General features: G+C 43.3%; 1 protein-coding gene across 2 annotated transcripts in view; it reads left to right on the plus strand.

Moving 5' to 3' along the window:
- The window catches only part of CPSF4 (cleavage and polyadenylation specific factor 4), an 88916-nt gene that overhangs the window by 31136 nt on the left and 42287 nt on the right, over nt 1–15493 (plus strand). For both annotated transcript variants that reach the window (XM_078665058.1, XM_078665059.1), the window contains exon 2: nt 9820–9870. In XM_078665058.1, coding sequence (XP_078521184.1) covers nt 9820–9870 — 51 coding nt within the window. The remainder of the gene's footprint in view (nt 1–9819; nt 9871–15493) is intronic.

The raw sequence follows: 15493 nt of genomic DNA on the forward strand, positions 1-15493 counted from the left end.
GCCTAGCTGGCACAGTTCATCTGCACCTGTGATTCTCCCTGTTCATATTGACTTGGCGCCAGTTAGTTAGTGTAGAGATTACTGTGATTATTATCTTGTGTTTTACACAATACAAAAGTTATTCTTACACAACTTTGTGTAGCGTCTCTTTTTGGAGTGTGCTTTGTGTGTCGCCTGTGCGTACTGTGGCGATGCTTTACACATTTCCTCCGGAGTTTGGCCCCCCGCTCTGCACCACGCTACACGTTTCTAACAGGGAGGCATTAGTGAAACTTTACACTGTGTGGAGCAGCCAGAAAACTTTGCCCTAACATTTTGCTGACACCGGAACGGACTGGGCAGTTTTCTCAAAACGTGTAGCAAGTTTGCAAACTTCACAAAGTTAAAGAAAACAAATCGTAAAGTTCCAAGGGTCCCGTCTCTGCTATACAATTTCACACGCCCTGATATGTAAACATAAACCAATCTACCAGAAAAAAAGTTTCAACTGCTTCTCCTCCTGTGTCTATAAAATATATAATTAACATTCAATATTCATGAGAGAGCTGAAACACACCCAACAGTGTTACAGATTTAATACAACGAAGATTTAGCTGCAAATATTGCCTTTCTTCTACATGTGTGAGCTTCATTTCAGTCTGTCTTCTATGTTTATGTAATCTATAAACAATTCTGATGGCTAAATATTGTAATTAGTTTCTGCAAACAAGGGTTCTGATGTGTACAACAAACATTAACAAATCATACCAGTATTAAAAATGAAAAAAGCAAGAGAAAAGTGTTTTGGCCCATGAAAGAAAGGTAAAGAAAAAGATGTGCGTGTAGTTATAGAAAAATACAAAATTTATTGAGATTTAAAAGATCATATAAAGCTCAGATTTGTTGTCGGTATAAAGGAAACATTGTGAAACATATACAAAACCAGACAAGTGGCAAACACATAGAGGTTACATAAACAAAAGAGTTCTAAAAACATATAAGAACTCCTGTACACAGAACAATGTGTCCTCCTTAATTTGTGGCCACAGTAGCGTCGACGGCGTTTCGACCGTTGTCATAAATACATGGTCATCCTCAGGACAATATGTTAACTGAGCTTTTGAATATCCAATAAAAATAGCCAACCGCTATATACTCAGTTTCAAAATTCGACTAATTGCAAGAGTATGTATCAGGAACTGAATTCCCATGTAGTATTTTAAAGAACTCGGACCGAAAATAGTCGCCACAAATCCATCAATGTAGTGGCACCCAAACAGTTTTAACTTAAGTTCGGGCTCGGCGTGTTGAAGCAGCAATTCAGACGGATTCAACATGCCGAGCCCGAACTTAAGTTAAAACTGTTTGGGTGCCACTACATTGATGGATTTGTGGCGACTATTTTCGGTCCGAGTTCTTTAAAATACTACGTGGGAATTCAGTTCCTGATACATACTCTTGCAATTAGTCGAATTTTGAAACGGAGTATATAGCGGTTGGCTATTTTTATTGGATATTCAAAAGCTCAGTTAACATATTGTCCTGAGGATGACCATGTATTTATGACAACGGTCGAAATGCTGTTGACGCTACTGTGGCCACAAATTAAGGAGGACACATTGTTCTGTGTACAGGAGTTCTTATATGGTTTTTAGAACTCTTTTGTTTATGTAACCTCTATGTGTTTGCCACTTGTCTGGTTTTGTATATGTTTCACAATGTTTCCTTTATACCGACAACAAATCTGAGCTTTATATGATCTTTTAAATCTCAATAAATTTTGTATTTTTCTATAACTACACGCACATCTTTTTCTTTACCTTTCTTTCATGGGCCAAAATACTTTTCTCTTGCTTTTTTCATTTTTAATACTGGTATGATTTGTTAATGTTTGTTGTACACATCAGAACCCTTGTTTGCAGAAACTAATACAGCCCCTGGTTCAGGTGGTTAGGGCTGCCCCTGTGGTGGTAAATAAATATTGTAATTAGCACTCCTAGATAGTTGTGTCCATACCCCATAATTCCTTCAAATGGCTGTGAGGCGGAGCGATGGGCTGGGGTTGAATCTAATCTTTGGAGCTCGGTTAGACGGGTAAGAGGAGCGAAGAAGCAGCGCTGGGTTAGAGAGGGAGGGAGCGTTAGTAAGCAGGGTTGCAAAAGGAGGGAGAGGCGAGGTGCTGGGCTGTGGGGGGAAGGGGGAGCAAGGCTGCGGATGAAGAAAGTGGCGAACTTGGTGGAGGCCAGGGCGGAGATAGTGGAGGAGCGTCGTCCCCGGCTTGTGCTGCTGCTTAGTGGAGGGCAGGATGGAGGAGCGTCCCCCCGGCCCGTGCTGCTGCTTGCCTGGGTCCCCCCTGCTCAGTTCCGCCTGCAGCGCTGCGCGGGTTAAACAGCAAGGGCCTGGCTCCGGCAACTCTAGGAAAGTCCCCGAAGTGACGTGTCCGGGCTGATAATTAAAAGAGGTTTAATTATAGAGGCGAAGAGCGGGTATGCAGGGCCCTGAGCCGCGGAGGAAGGGGGCAGGAAGCGGGCAGGGACCCCCCTCGTCTGTTGCCATCCAGACCCTGGCGCTCATAGCCCAGATAAGACCCCGCGTGCCCCTTCCAAGTTGGAGCATCCTTTTCAGACCCGTGGGGGGGGGGTTGTCCCACTGGGCACCGGGCATGCATTGGGTGTGTGGACTAATTCTGCAACAGGAGTACCCGTCTGTGGTAGCAGCAGAGTGCCAGGCCTTCGAGAACCTTCCTCCCCGTAGCGTCTGGCAGTGAGGGCCAGGCGTGTGCACAGCAGGCTGCACTTGCCACTGCGATGGCTGTGGGTGGGAAGCCTTCCAACTGTGCGGCATGTGTTACAAACTCTTAATCTTTAGCAGAGGCCCACGGTAAAACTGCAACCCAAGACACTTGTTGCAAGTTGCCCGGTTAGTGACGTGATGCCTACTGGGGGGAGATAAACACCACCCAAGGAACAGGACCCAAAGGGGGTTCGAAATATGTAAACAGGGGTGCAGGGCAGACCTCTGAGGTTTGCATGACTATGTATAAATTGCCCATACATTTTTTTTTTCCCTATAGACCTTGTTTTAGAATGGTCCATAGACAACTACAAGTCCCAGAATGCAGAGGTAAAATATGGACTCTGTGGGCTATTAAACCTTGAACGCTTGAAACTTGAGTCGCCACGTGGCTGGGAGCCGATAGCATCCGCTTGTGGTACTGTTCACTCAAACAGAGAAAGCATGTCCTTAACTCTAAGAAAAAAAAATACAATAAAAGTGGAAAAACAGAACAAACGACATAGGAAGGGACAAAAGACTGAGAGATCTGTGAGGAAAGCAAATGTGAATTAAAGGGCACAGCAAAAGCCAAACTTTATTCCTTTTTTTTTTTTTTTTCTTAAGCTGCAAAAAAAGTTCCCGCCATCTCCCCAAATGGCAGACAGAACAGTGGGTGGAATAAATTAACAAGTGCACGCCCTGAAAGTAAAAAAAAAAAAAGTTTGACAAGACGGGAGGGGAGAGAGGAGGGGGCCTGCGCTTGTTTCTCTTGCAGGAGCGAGCTTTGAAACCATCTGTTAATTAAAAAACAGATGGTTTCAAAGCTCACACCCGCAAGGGAATCGCTATATGTGCACACATTGCCATTCAAAGCAATGCAATGCATGCACGTTTTTAGCCTCAAAACCGAATCGATTCCTAAAGGTCTCCTCCTAAGCAGCGCATGCGTGCTGCGTAGGCGAGACCTAAAAAACCAATATCTTCTGTCTCATTTCTGTAAATTATATTGTATATTATCCCTGCATGGTGCTCTAAGGAAGTTGTTTTTTACAGACCTCCAACAATGAGCTATGCCAGTTTTGTTCTGCAGGGGCTAACTTAAAAGAGCTGTGATGGATGGATGGATCGTCAGACAGGAAGACCGATCATTATACAATCAGACATTTATAAAGCGTGGCAAATCACCCGTGAGGGTCTCAAGGTGCTGGAGATTTTGGCTGTTATATGGTTTTCATGAGAACATCCAGGTGTGCAATTCTTTCCTAAATTGCTAGAGCAGTCCTGAGGTGCAGGGAAAGTTTGTTCCATGTCCTGGCCGCCAGTTGCGAAAAATTAAAAGTCCTTCGCTGTTGGTTCAGAGGACCCGGGGGTGTCTGCAAGGAAGAGGGAGGCAGATCAGAGGAGTCTGGTCGGTTGGTGGAAGATCAATAGTTTGTTGAATGAAGTATGCTGTTCCTTCGCTGTGCAGGGCTTTATAAGCGTAGGTCAGCATCTTGAACTGCCATCTCTTCTGTATTGGAAGCCAGTGTAGTATCCTGATGTGGGGTGTGATGTGGGTCCATCTGGGGAAGTCAAGGATGAGTCTTGCTGCTGTGTTTTGTATTGTCTGAAGTCTCTTACGGAGACGTTTAGTGATTCCTACGTAGAGTGTGTTTCTGTATAGACAATCAGACACAGGTGTGCTGTACAGGGATAGACCAGTGGAGGGATGCATAGCTGTGCTGGCTGTAATCGGTGGGAGTTAGGGACACATTCTGCATCAAATGAGGGAAAGTTCTGATGTCTGAGAAGTGCTGTCTCCACTGAGCATAAGATCAGTCAGGCGAGCAATAGTAGTGACATGTGAGAGTGAGCTCTGCTTGCTGCACTTAGCAAGGAGCTTGTTCAAGGGATGTTTGGTTGTCTGAGGCAGGTAAGCATTTGCACTGATGCTCCTGTCTCTGGATGGTGACAGTTTAGTCCCTGTCCTATTGCTGGTGTGCAGAGTGCTAAGAAGGGGATTAGCAGGCACAGACTGGCCTTCCTGCTTCCTTTCAGTAAACAATGTATTTCCTTCTACAACTCGAAATTGAAGAGTGAGTTGATAGGAGGGGTGCCATTCACCCACTTCCCTTGAGAATTGGGGCTTCTGGTAGGATAGTAACCCCATGGTTTGAAACATAGGCCAAGGTCCGGTTAAGAGACCAACCCCGACGCTTCCATTTGACGGTTACACCACAAAATGCTAAAGCCCAGGAACGTATTGATTATCTGTGGTACCAAATCCTACAGGGATATCAATAATAAGTAAAACACTGAACCCACAATATTGTAGCATGCTCCATCATTGGTGTTTTTTCTCACCCTGATAGGACAATGACACCTGGGTGGGATCAACCTAGTCTAGGAGCTCTGAAATATTACATTTTCTGGATAAATACGGGGGTCCAGTGAAGTCTAAAAATGGTTATGGCTATACCCTAAATAGCTTTATTCAGTGGGGACCCATACCATTACATTTAGATGGACCCCTTAATTTCCCAGGATATTGAATATTTAAGAGCTCCCAGACTGGGTTGGGCCCACCTGGGTGAGCTTGTCTTACCAGGGTGAGAAAAAATGCGATTTATGAAGCATGCCACAATTTGGTGGGTGAGTTTCTTTTCTTAATATTATTAATATCCCTAAGGGATTTGGTACCACAGATGGTCATCAATAATTTCCTGGGCTTTCACATTTTGGAGTGTAAGAGTTATATGGGAGGTTATGTGAAAGCCATATGCAACCTCTCACTCTCTCTTGTTCGTGATAAAAGAACTCTTCCATTTCTGGACAGAGGCCTTTCCCAGACCCTTGGCTTCCAGTGTTACTGCTCTGTTGAATTAGCAATTATTCTGGCCTGGCCAAGCATCGGATTAGATAGTGGGCGCAGAACTATGTTCGTTTCATTCCAGATTTTCATAGGAAGATGGATAGCAGAAATAGGCTGACGGGCTCAACTCTTAGGCTAACAGGCACCATTACACGCATGCATTCATGCACACAAACTTTTCCCAGTGTCTGGCATCTTCCCAGGGGCCTCTATTTTCTAAACCTTGGATCTGATGCACCTCTAGCCTCACCAGAGCATAATGTTACATGGTTGTGATATCATCGATGAAATCTCTGGTTATCTGGCACAGTTTCAGGCTATGGGATCAGGCCCTCTGGGTTCTAAGCAGCAATGCACTTGGAGGATGGGGGATTAGTGCAAAAGGCAAGGCCTCAGCTTTCCACCTACGGGTATTGGTGCTTCAGAAGCTGTGAGCCCAAAGGCAACCATTCCCAATCTCTACTGTAGCCATATGGTTCAGGTTACAGCCTTCTCAGCTCTTCATTACATCAAAGTTGCACTAACCTCATAGATCTTCCACTGGTGCCTTAGCTGTAGCAATTTCTCTACTGGCTTGGGGATGGCTTGGTGTGGAGTGATGTATGGGGAACCCTGGTGGTTGCAGCAGGTATTTGTTGTAGCGCAGTGCACTAGTGGTCTTCGTCTCAGCACAGAGAACATAGCGTTGAAGGCATGAACAGTACCTATAAGCTGTCCATTTAATTTGGCTGTATGGTTGCTGTTCTAGTAAATCGTGAGCATGGAAACTGGGTTTTGTGACTGATCTGTTCCTGGTGTATGAGACTTTGAAACTCAGAGTTAAACAGTTTCTATATCCTTGAATCTGCAATCTTTGTTTCATGTCCCCTTTCAGTAACTTAGTATTCTGTTAGAGTTCTTCTTTGGTTTCTTTTCCAGTATGACATACACCATCACTGTGTCGTAGTAAGATCTCTTAATGCTTCTTTTACTTATCCGTAAGAATATTTTGTAATGAAATCTGATGGTAACTGGGAACACAGGTGCACACTACCACAATATAAGGAATATCATGCTTGACAATATGCAATATTTTTAATTGTCCAGTGCTCTAGGAGGTGGGGGGGAGAGCCACCAAGTCTTTCCCTGCTGTAATATCCAAAAGAATGATAAACAGTCTCCGAGCACTCCGTAAATTACAAATTGAGATTGTGGTATCTGCTATGTTCTTTATTTTCATATCTTGTTGACAAACTTCACCCTCGCCAACACCTGTTTTGTTTGCGCTGACAATGTTGCAGCAAACTTCTTCAGGGCTGGTCCAGTCGTAATACTACATACACAATCTCCTAATCTCATAGATTCTATTGATTCTTAAACGTATCCACCGAATAGATAGTCGAGGTGACAGCGTGGTGGGAGCGCTCTCCCGGAGATACAATGGCACATCTATAATATATTTGTGCCAAATTCACACCTGTGTTTGATTGGATGTATATGGAGCCTGCCTGATGAGGGTTGTTACTCCGAAACCGGTCCTAGGATTCTTGTTTCTGGTCCAGGGAAGACCCGGCTTGGCAGGTCGGGCTGGACTGTTCCCATGAGGGACAGGGTCAAGACTGATTTGTATATGGCTGGGTCTGAACTGGGGTGGCGAAGTGAGCTAAAGAACGATGATGGATTCAACCCAGACCTGTTACTGGGAGTGAGTGTCTGAAATGTTTCAGCGCTCCGTTAATCATCTCCTTGTGTTTGCTTTGTATACGGATCGTATACATATTTAGTGGTTACGTCCAAACTTGTTAATGTTCATCCAGACAAATGGGCAGTGGCTTTGATGTGTCTGGGCGTAGTGAGTGATCTTCTTCTGTAAACAAAATAAAAATGAACACAATTTTTTTTTATCATGGAATATCCAAATCTTTTGCTGGTTTCTTGTATCTTGGACCCTTACTGGGATCTGCCAACACTCTAAGGTTCAGGAATCTAGTGTAGGATATGCGAGTCCTGTAAGAAAATTAAAAGAAATCAAGCATTTAGAGCACTTCTGCCCAGTAGACTGCATGGTCACACATTGGGTGCACATGCTGGGGTGTGTGCTGGACCTGGCGGTGGTACAGCTCCTTGAGACATCCCTCCACATGACATGAGTTTGCTCTCTGCAGAGCCTTGATCGCAGGTCTAACCAGAGATAGGCCCTGGAGAAAACCCTGGTGCACAGAGCTAAAAGCTGTTCTCTTCGAGTGATGGCTTCTAGCGGGGTTGGGGGCACTGGCTGACAGGAGGTAATCCCTTGTATCCAACCCTGCTGCACAAGGCTGAAGGTTGTGCGCAGTAGGAATTGGCCACCAGAAGTGGGTTGGGCTCTGGGCTAGTTGGAGGCCAGAACCTGCAGCAAATCCCCACTTCACACAGACCAAGGCAGTGAGCTTAGGGTATTGCCTGCCCACAGATTGTTGGGAGCATGGCTTTGTTAGAGGTAAGGGCCAGCAGCTAGACCCCCCACGGCAGATGCCATGCCTGCAGGTGTTGTCCGCCAACGGAGGGTTGGGCACATTCGATAGGCTGAGGCTTGGATGTTGTATATGATCAAACATTCACTGAAGAAGAAAAAGATTTTGGTGAGGTTGTGGTTTGGGTTGGTTGTAACTCCTCGGTGTATGTTTTCTGAAAATCTCAGAAATTCGCCTAAAAACACAGTTATAGTTTAGTTACGTTTCCAAATTAAAAGCAAAAATCCACAGAAATTTGCAGGCTCTGCTTAGGAGCACAGTCCACCTCACAGACGAAATGCAGTGGTTATGACAATATTTATAGCAATAAATAACACCTAAATGCGAAATGTAATTGAACAACAATATAATTGAACTAATTAATGATTCTACAGTCCTAGTTCTCTGTCGAAGTGGTAAGAGTAATGCGGTATGTAATCTCATTTGAAAGAGGATTTATAACAGTGAGGTCATAAGCATTGCATTTGTTGTGTGTGTTACGGTTTGCCTTACTGTTGTGCACGTTTTAGACTGGGCTACTGACATAAACCTCAGTGGTTAAATTCTTAACCATATATTATTTTGACTGTTTTTTTAATGTGAATGTGATGTTTTTAAATTTTACTTTGAGGTGTTCCAACCAATGATAGACCTAACTTCATTATAATCTTTGTTTTTCCAGTCAGTACATACGAGTATATGGGTGGTGTGTTTGTGTGTATGTATATGTGTGTAGTTGTATATATAATATAATCCTACGTTACATCCACATGGTTAGAGAACTCTTGCAGAAATCTGTAAAAGGTGGTTTTGCCATACTGCTGAAATATCGATGGTTGGGAGATTAATCCTTTTAATCCTTTTAGTTTGATGGTTAGGAATATTGCAAAATACAACTGAGATGATGCCTGGTCAAGCAGATAAAGACCTGCTGTAGCTATGGTTGAAACTGACTACTATTTTTAGTAAGTATGGCTTAGTCCTACAGGACCGTACCGTGATTCTGGACAAGAGAAACAAACTGAAGAAGAATCAACAGAATGCGTATCAAATTGAGTTTTCGGATTCCTTTTTAACACAGTAATTTGCAATGTATTCGGTATGCTCTAGAGTAACTCCAGAAAAGGTACATGTGTACCTCAAATGCCTGCCCCCATAATAAAATATTGAAGGCATCACAGATCAGTTTAAGATAGCTGACCCATGAGTCCTAGCCGCCATTATTTCTGGATATTATATTTGAAATATTTAGAAGCTTTTCCAAACTACGTTTGTTAAAGCAGGCAGCATATCTTAAACCCAATTTGAGCTTCCTGTCTAGACCATTGATCCATTCAGCCATGCATCTTTAAGATAGGCAGCTCTTTGACTTACACAGATAAGGACATTCACATCTACTTTTCTGTGTTTTTGACTGGCCATGGCCTGGGTTAAGGAAAATTGAGATAAAAAAAAAAAGAACCGAATGGGCACATACTTTTTCAGCAATACAGACATGGGCAGAGGGTCTACCAGGTTTTAAGATGGTGAAATAGGCGTTGTAGTTTAGCTTTTTCCGTTTCGAGGTTGGAACTTGGGACTTGAATTTTTTTACTTTGAAGTATAATTAGGAGAAATGCCTGGTGAAAGGATTACATTTTATTGTCTTTAGGAGCAGATGGGGCATACCCAATGGGAAAACTAAACCGACTGATTTTAATAATCATAAAAGTAGTAGCTAACATGGATTTACTTCTTCCACAGAATCGGGAGCTGCAGTCTGTGAATTCTTCTTAAAAGCAGCATGTACAAAAGGTAAGAAACCACAGAACACCTTGCTTTAGCGAAAGTTAATTTGTTCTAATTATGTTTACCAAGTGCCTGATTTAAAAATACATTGCAGATAAGCTCATTTGTGTTGCTCTTTCGTTTGTGTTTTAAAGGTAGACTTCCGAGCTGCAAGAAAATAGTTTTCACTTGCACCTCTTTGCCAAAAAAATGATGATTCATCTTATTTCTGTGTATTGACCGTTTAGTACAGGAAAATGGAACTTTTTCATCAGAAAGTTTAAATTATGTACTTGTTGGAACTGGCCTGTTATCTTCCCTCTTGCCTTTCTCCCCTTCATTCTCGATAAGACCAAAGCTTAAGGGCTTGGGAGTTGCTGTCCCCCAAAATGGTCTGAAGTCCATTGATCTCTCTTATTAAGTTTTCAGACATGAACTATATGCAGCTTTGGAGTTACCTGAAATCAGTGTCTTGTTAGTTTTCATTTGCAGGTCAGTTACAGAAGTGGCTGAATTGTAACACTTGATTGTTGTATATGCCAAACACACCTCAGTTTAAAAGTTTGAAATGTTAATTGCATCAGTTTTCATAGGATTACGATTCCATTCAATACACCAACTCTTCCAGCATTCACTTGATGGTTGGTATCTTTTGTTTGTACCTTCTGCCTTCGCTCGTGTCCCAACAGAAGGAAGTTTATTCTAAAAGGCCTGGGACTTGCCCCCTTCCAGGCCCTCGGTTTTGAGTAAACTGATTGAACCAACGGGATGAAGATGTCCCAGACAGAATCCCTGGAAAATGGGATAGACTGATTGGAGAATCCCAAGAGTTGCAGGACTGGAACCGATTCTGAACATATCCAAATATTTATATTTGCAGTATCCATTACATATCTACCCCTTTAACCTGACTTATGCAATAATAATTCAAGTAGTCAGAAAATGTGAGGCCTAAGGAGCATTCAAGCGCTAATGACTCCTGGTTTCGTGTGATGCTAAAAAAAAACTTGTGTAGATGTTTGTTCAGGTGTGAAGGAACCTGGTCAATTCTGCTGTCCACATGATCATTTGGAATAACTGAGAAGCAATCATTCTGAAGGTTAAGCACTTCAACGTGAACTAGCCCTTTAGTATGTGGGTCTTTGAAATTGTTGTCCGACAGCTTTCTTCCCGTAGAGAGTTTGCCATGTGGCAAATAGCTTGATCCCCCTACGATCTGATTTTTTTTGTTTTTGTTTTTTTATTAGGCATGTGATCTAGCCACTACTGTTGACGTAGAGATACTTCTACTGACATTTCAGAGAATGCCACACTTGGCTTGAGGTGAAAAATCTTCAGTTTCTGGTGGGTTCTATAATGGAGGGACTGCAAAAATGGCCTAGTGGAGAATTGCAGTAGTTCAACAATTCAAGCATTTAAGTCAAGGTCTCAGTGGCTGGATTGGAGTAATGTGCAGTTTGATGAAAACCTAGGCTAGTCTGAAGAATTAGTAATGCACTTCTAGTTCTGAAGGTGTGTTTTTTGTTGTTTTTAAAAAAAAAATTACCATCTTACTCAGAGCAGCAAGCAAAGATGAAATATCTCACCTGAGTAACCTTAATAGTGAGCCCGTAATTGTTTTTTTTTTTTTTAAACTATTCCCTTGCAGCTCCTAGGTTGGTGTAATCATATAAACCTTTACTGTTTGTCCAGTAGTCCTTTGTTTCTGCAGTCTTCAGGGTTTTTGTTGCTACAAGCAGCCAATCATCACAGAAATATCTAGATTTATAGGTTATAGGTATAGTTATAGGTTTAGATATATCTATAATTATGTCAAATTAAGTAAACACAATACATCCATCTGTAAACTGCCAAAATAATTTAAAGAGAATGTAGGTCTGAACACACCTTTCATTAAGAAACCTTTACTGTGCACCCCAGGGACTAGAAGGGAGGATAGAACTCGTTTTCTGTAAACAGGCCTGTAAATCCTGGTCTTATCTTATCACATTTGTTGCACATTCAATGATGGATGGCAAATGTCAACCTGTGTCTTCGAGGGAGCAACCCATTCTGGTTTCTCATTGTAGAACAACTTCGCTGAGATTATTTAGACATACATAAGATTCTTTGTGGCGAATTGTTCTTCTTGTATTTTTTCAAACCGAGGAGAGAATTATTTTCCAGCATACTCTCTGATAAACATCTATTTTATAAATTGCTAAAACACAAGATGAGCGTTCATATTTTTGAGGGGAGGAGGAGGGTGCGAAACGCTTTGTTTCAACGTGGGTCAAAATCTTCCCCCCGAGCAAACAATGGAACTCGACTTGAAGGTCTTTTCGCGCTTTACCTGAGCGCCAGTTCAATTTCACCTGGTCATATGCATCGTTTTCAGGTATGTGGAAATTAATTGATATCCCCCAATTCACATGATGCTTTGCCAATGCAGCGACCTGGTTTCATCAATAAAAACATTTAAATTGATTAACCAGCCAAAAGTGTTTTGCTCCGCATCCGCACCACATTGTGCACGCCAATTAAAGGTAACGTGCAGCCCATGTTCAACATCGGCTGTGCAGTTTTGTAAAGAAATTCTGATGCTGTAGCAGTTATACCAGAAACCTTTTCCCTTGAGTGGACCCGAAGAACAATGGGGCTGCGAAAGTGCTCACCCAAAAAAGCAATGCACGGACCCCCACCCCCACACTGATGCTGTGCTGCATGGACAAAGACTGTAAAGAAAACAACCTTCTGAAACAGCAGTCCCGTCCTTTTTTCAGGTGAATGCACCATCCATGTGTGTGCTTACAAAATCACGCTGATGGATTTTTTTTCTTTTTAGAGTTGACTGTAACTAAAAAGAAAAAAGTGAGAACCAAAGGGTGACGCAATATAGGTGCGTAGGTGGGGGTAGAAGCAACACGAGGACACGGAGCAGTAGCAGCATGGGGCTTTAGGCGGGATTGTGTTTTTAAAAAACTGGTCGAAAACACAACATAGTGGTGGAAGCAATACAGTGGGGTGTGGATGAAAAGTGGAAGTAACACTGGGGAAGAAGCCAAACAAATCGATTGCGAGAAGCAACACCGGGGTTGTGGGGGTCAAATGGACAAAAGAACAATGTGGAGCGGGTGAAACGGCAAGGCAAGAGAGGGTGGAGCACACAAGTGAGTGAGAGGGGCATGAAGCACAGCAGAGGGGTGGAAAAAGGCATGAGGGAGGCAGCCGTAAAACACATCCTCTCTTGTAGAGTGCTTAAGCAAAAAAAAAAAAGTAGTGCTTAAAAAAGCGAGCAGTGAAAGGACATGGAAATGCATTCATGTCCCATGGGTAGGGCAAACACAAGAATAGGAAAGTAAGCCCACATTGCTAACGAAAAAGAAGCAAGCAAATGAGTGACAATGAAGCCAACCAATGGTGAGCAATGGGCAGATCCCAAGTCCAGTGTAAAATAATACGTATTGTGAGTGACCGTGCCTGTGCTTTTTAAAGCAAGGCTTAAAAATCTGTACTTTTATTGAATTGTTGAGGGTGAACTAGCAAATAGTGTTTGTCGTAATGCACTTCTAGTTGTCTGTTCTGGAATCTCTTTAGATCTGTAATTTCAACCTGTGCTGAAGAGCACGCTAGTAATTGCAGGAGGGAGAGTAAAAGGGAAAGATGGGTGAAATGTTGAGAGTAGTTGGAGATATGTTGAATAGCGTTACCACGCTCTAAGCTGATCTGTGTCTCTTGTTTCTGCCTGGTAACCTGCTTGATTGTTCTAGCTTGCTATATTATATCCCGCTGCAGAGGGCTACACTAGTTGTTAAAGGCCCTGAACCCAGATAAATAAGACTGTTCTACCCACTATAGCAGTGGTTCCCAAACTTTTTTGACCTGCGGCTCCCTTGACCTAATCAGCAGTTCGCCGTGGCTCCCACCATTTTTTTACCACGCCCCTTTAAGAGACTCCCTCCACACCCACAGCCACCCTCTGGATCCCACTTAAAACACTGGTTAAACCCTTCCATTTGTACGAAGAGGCCTCTGGTGTCCGTGGTAACCCCAGCCCCCCACGCTTTATAATGTGCTGCCACTATCACCATGTCGCAGAACAATGTTGAATGTGCACATCAGTTCTCATTTCTGACTTTTGTTTGTTGAGTTAATTCACCTTCCAGGTTCTCTGTATTTCTGGCTTTATTTCAAGGAGCTGAGGCAATGTGCCCTTTCTTCTTCCCTTCATTTAGTTACTCCTATTAATCTGTATTCCTCTCACTTCCCACTGCCTTTTAAGCCCCTCTCATTTAAAACATTTTTTTTTTTAGAATTTTATATAGCGCAAACTAGACCCAAGAAATCGGGTATCATAGCGCTTTTCATGAGCACCAGTTTCGTTATAGATGGACACATTTCAGTTTTAGGCACGGAGAGATTAAGTGATTTGCCCAGAATCACAGGATGTTGAGCATCGTTGCCGAGACTCGAACCCGGTACCCCAGTTCCGAAGTCGACTGCTCTAGGTGTCAGGCTACATCATGCATCCTGCTTGTCATATAATCTATTTCAGGGGCGGCTCCTCCACAATGGAGTAGGAGCATCGCCCCACTGGCTCAGAGCCAGCAGCTAAAAAATAAAACAATATATTTTAACTTTATTTCCCAGCGTGATGGTTGAAAAATCTGATGCTCACCCCTTCCCAATCTTACTGACCAAGTTACGCCCCTGCTCATGGTCTGAATGTATTCCGTTTTATTTTCAGGTTTCCAATCTTTCTTAGTTTAATTCGTTTTTATGTGAAGTACCCAAGGCTTCTGACCACTATACAAAAAAGAACAAAACAATTATGAATACAGAAAAACATAAAACGAAAATAACAGTAATCGTTACCGAAGGGTAACAAGATTTTACTGCACTTACAACACTCCCCTATAATTGCAGTGCCTCATGTAAGTGGCATCGACCTGCACCTTTTCCACAAAAGTATACCCACCAGCCTCCTTACTTTTTATTCAGAACTCACCCCCTCAAGGTGTGCGGTGCTACCCCCCCCCCCCCCCCCCCCCCCCGTGGCAGGCGCCCATTGGACTGAAAGGGCTTCAGCCACTCCCCCCCCCCCCCTCCCCCATAAGTGAGCATTAGCAAGTCGAAGGGTAAGAGGTAAGCATAGGATGGATACACAATTGAGGTTCTCCATAGAACTTGTGGTGTGAGAAGCACGGGGTCTTCAAACTGCACACGTTTGCGACCTGGAAACCAGTGGGGCCCTCTTGGTAAGGTGGAATATGACAGCGGAGGAGTAGGGCAATTCGAATCTGTGGGATTAGTTGAAAAGCCATTTTAAGGCAGGCTAAGGAAAAGCACATTGCCGATGCATGACACAATGAGAGCACAGACCACTGTTTTTGGAACAGATCCCGGAAGGTGAGGGAGGACGTTTTATAACCAGAAGAGTCTAAGATGGTAGAAACAGGAGGACGTAAAGGAGTTAATGTACCTGGCAAAGTAGAGGAACGTATCCTCCAACCCCCACTCAGGTCACCACTCTTACCTGAATGGGCCGCCGGCGACTGGCGCCGCTGTGACAGTTGTGTGCGCATTCGATTAAGCATATTCAATTACCCTCTAAGCGCCCGTCGGGTCAGACGTCCGATCTCGGACTGAAACATGGGGATCTCTCCCCTTT

Source organism: Lissotriton helveticus, chromosome 10, assembly GCF_964261635.1.
Source record: "Lissotriton helveticus chromosome 10, aLisHel1.1, whole genome shotgun sequence".
Lineage (NCBI taxonomy): Eukaryota > Metazoa > Chordata > Amphibia > Caudata > Salamandridae > Lissotriton > Lissotriton helveticus.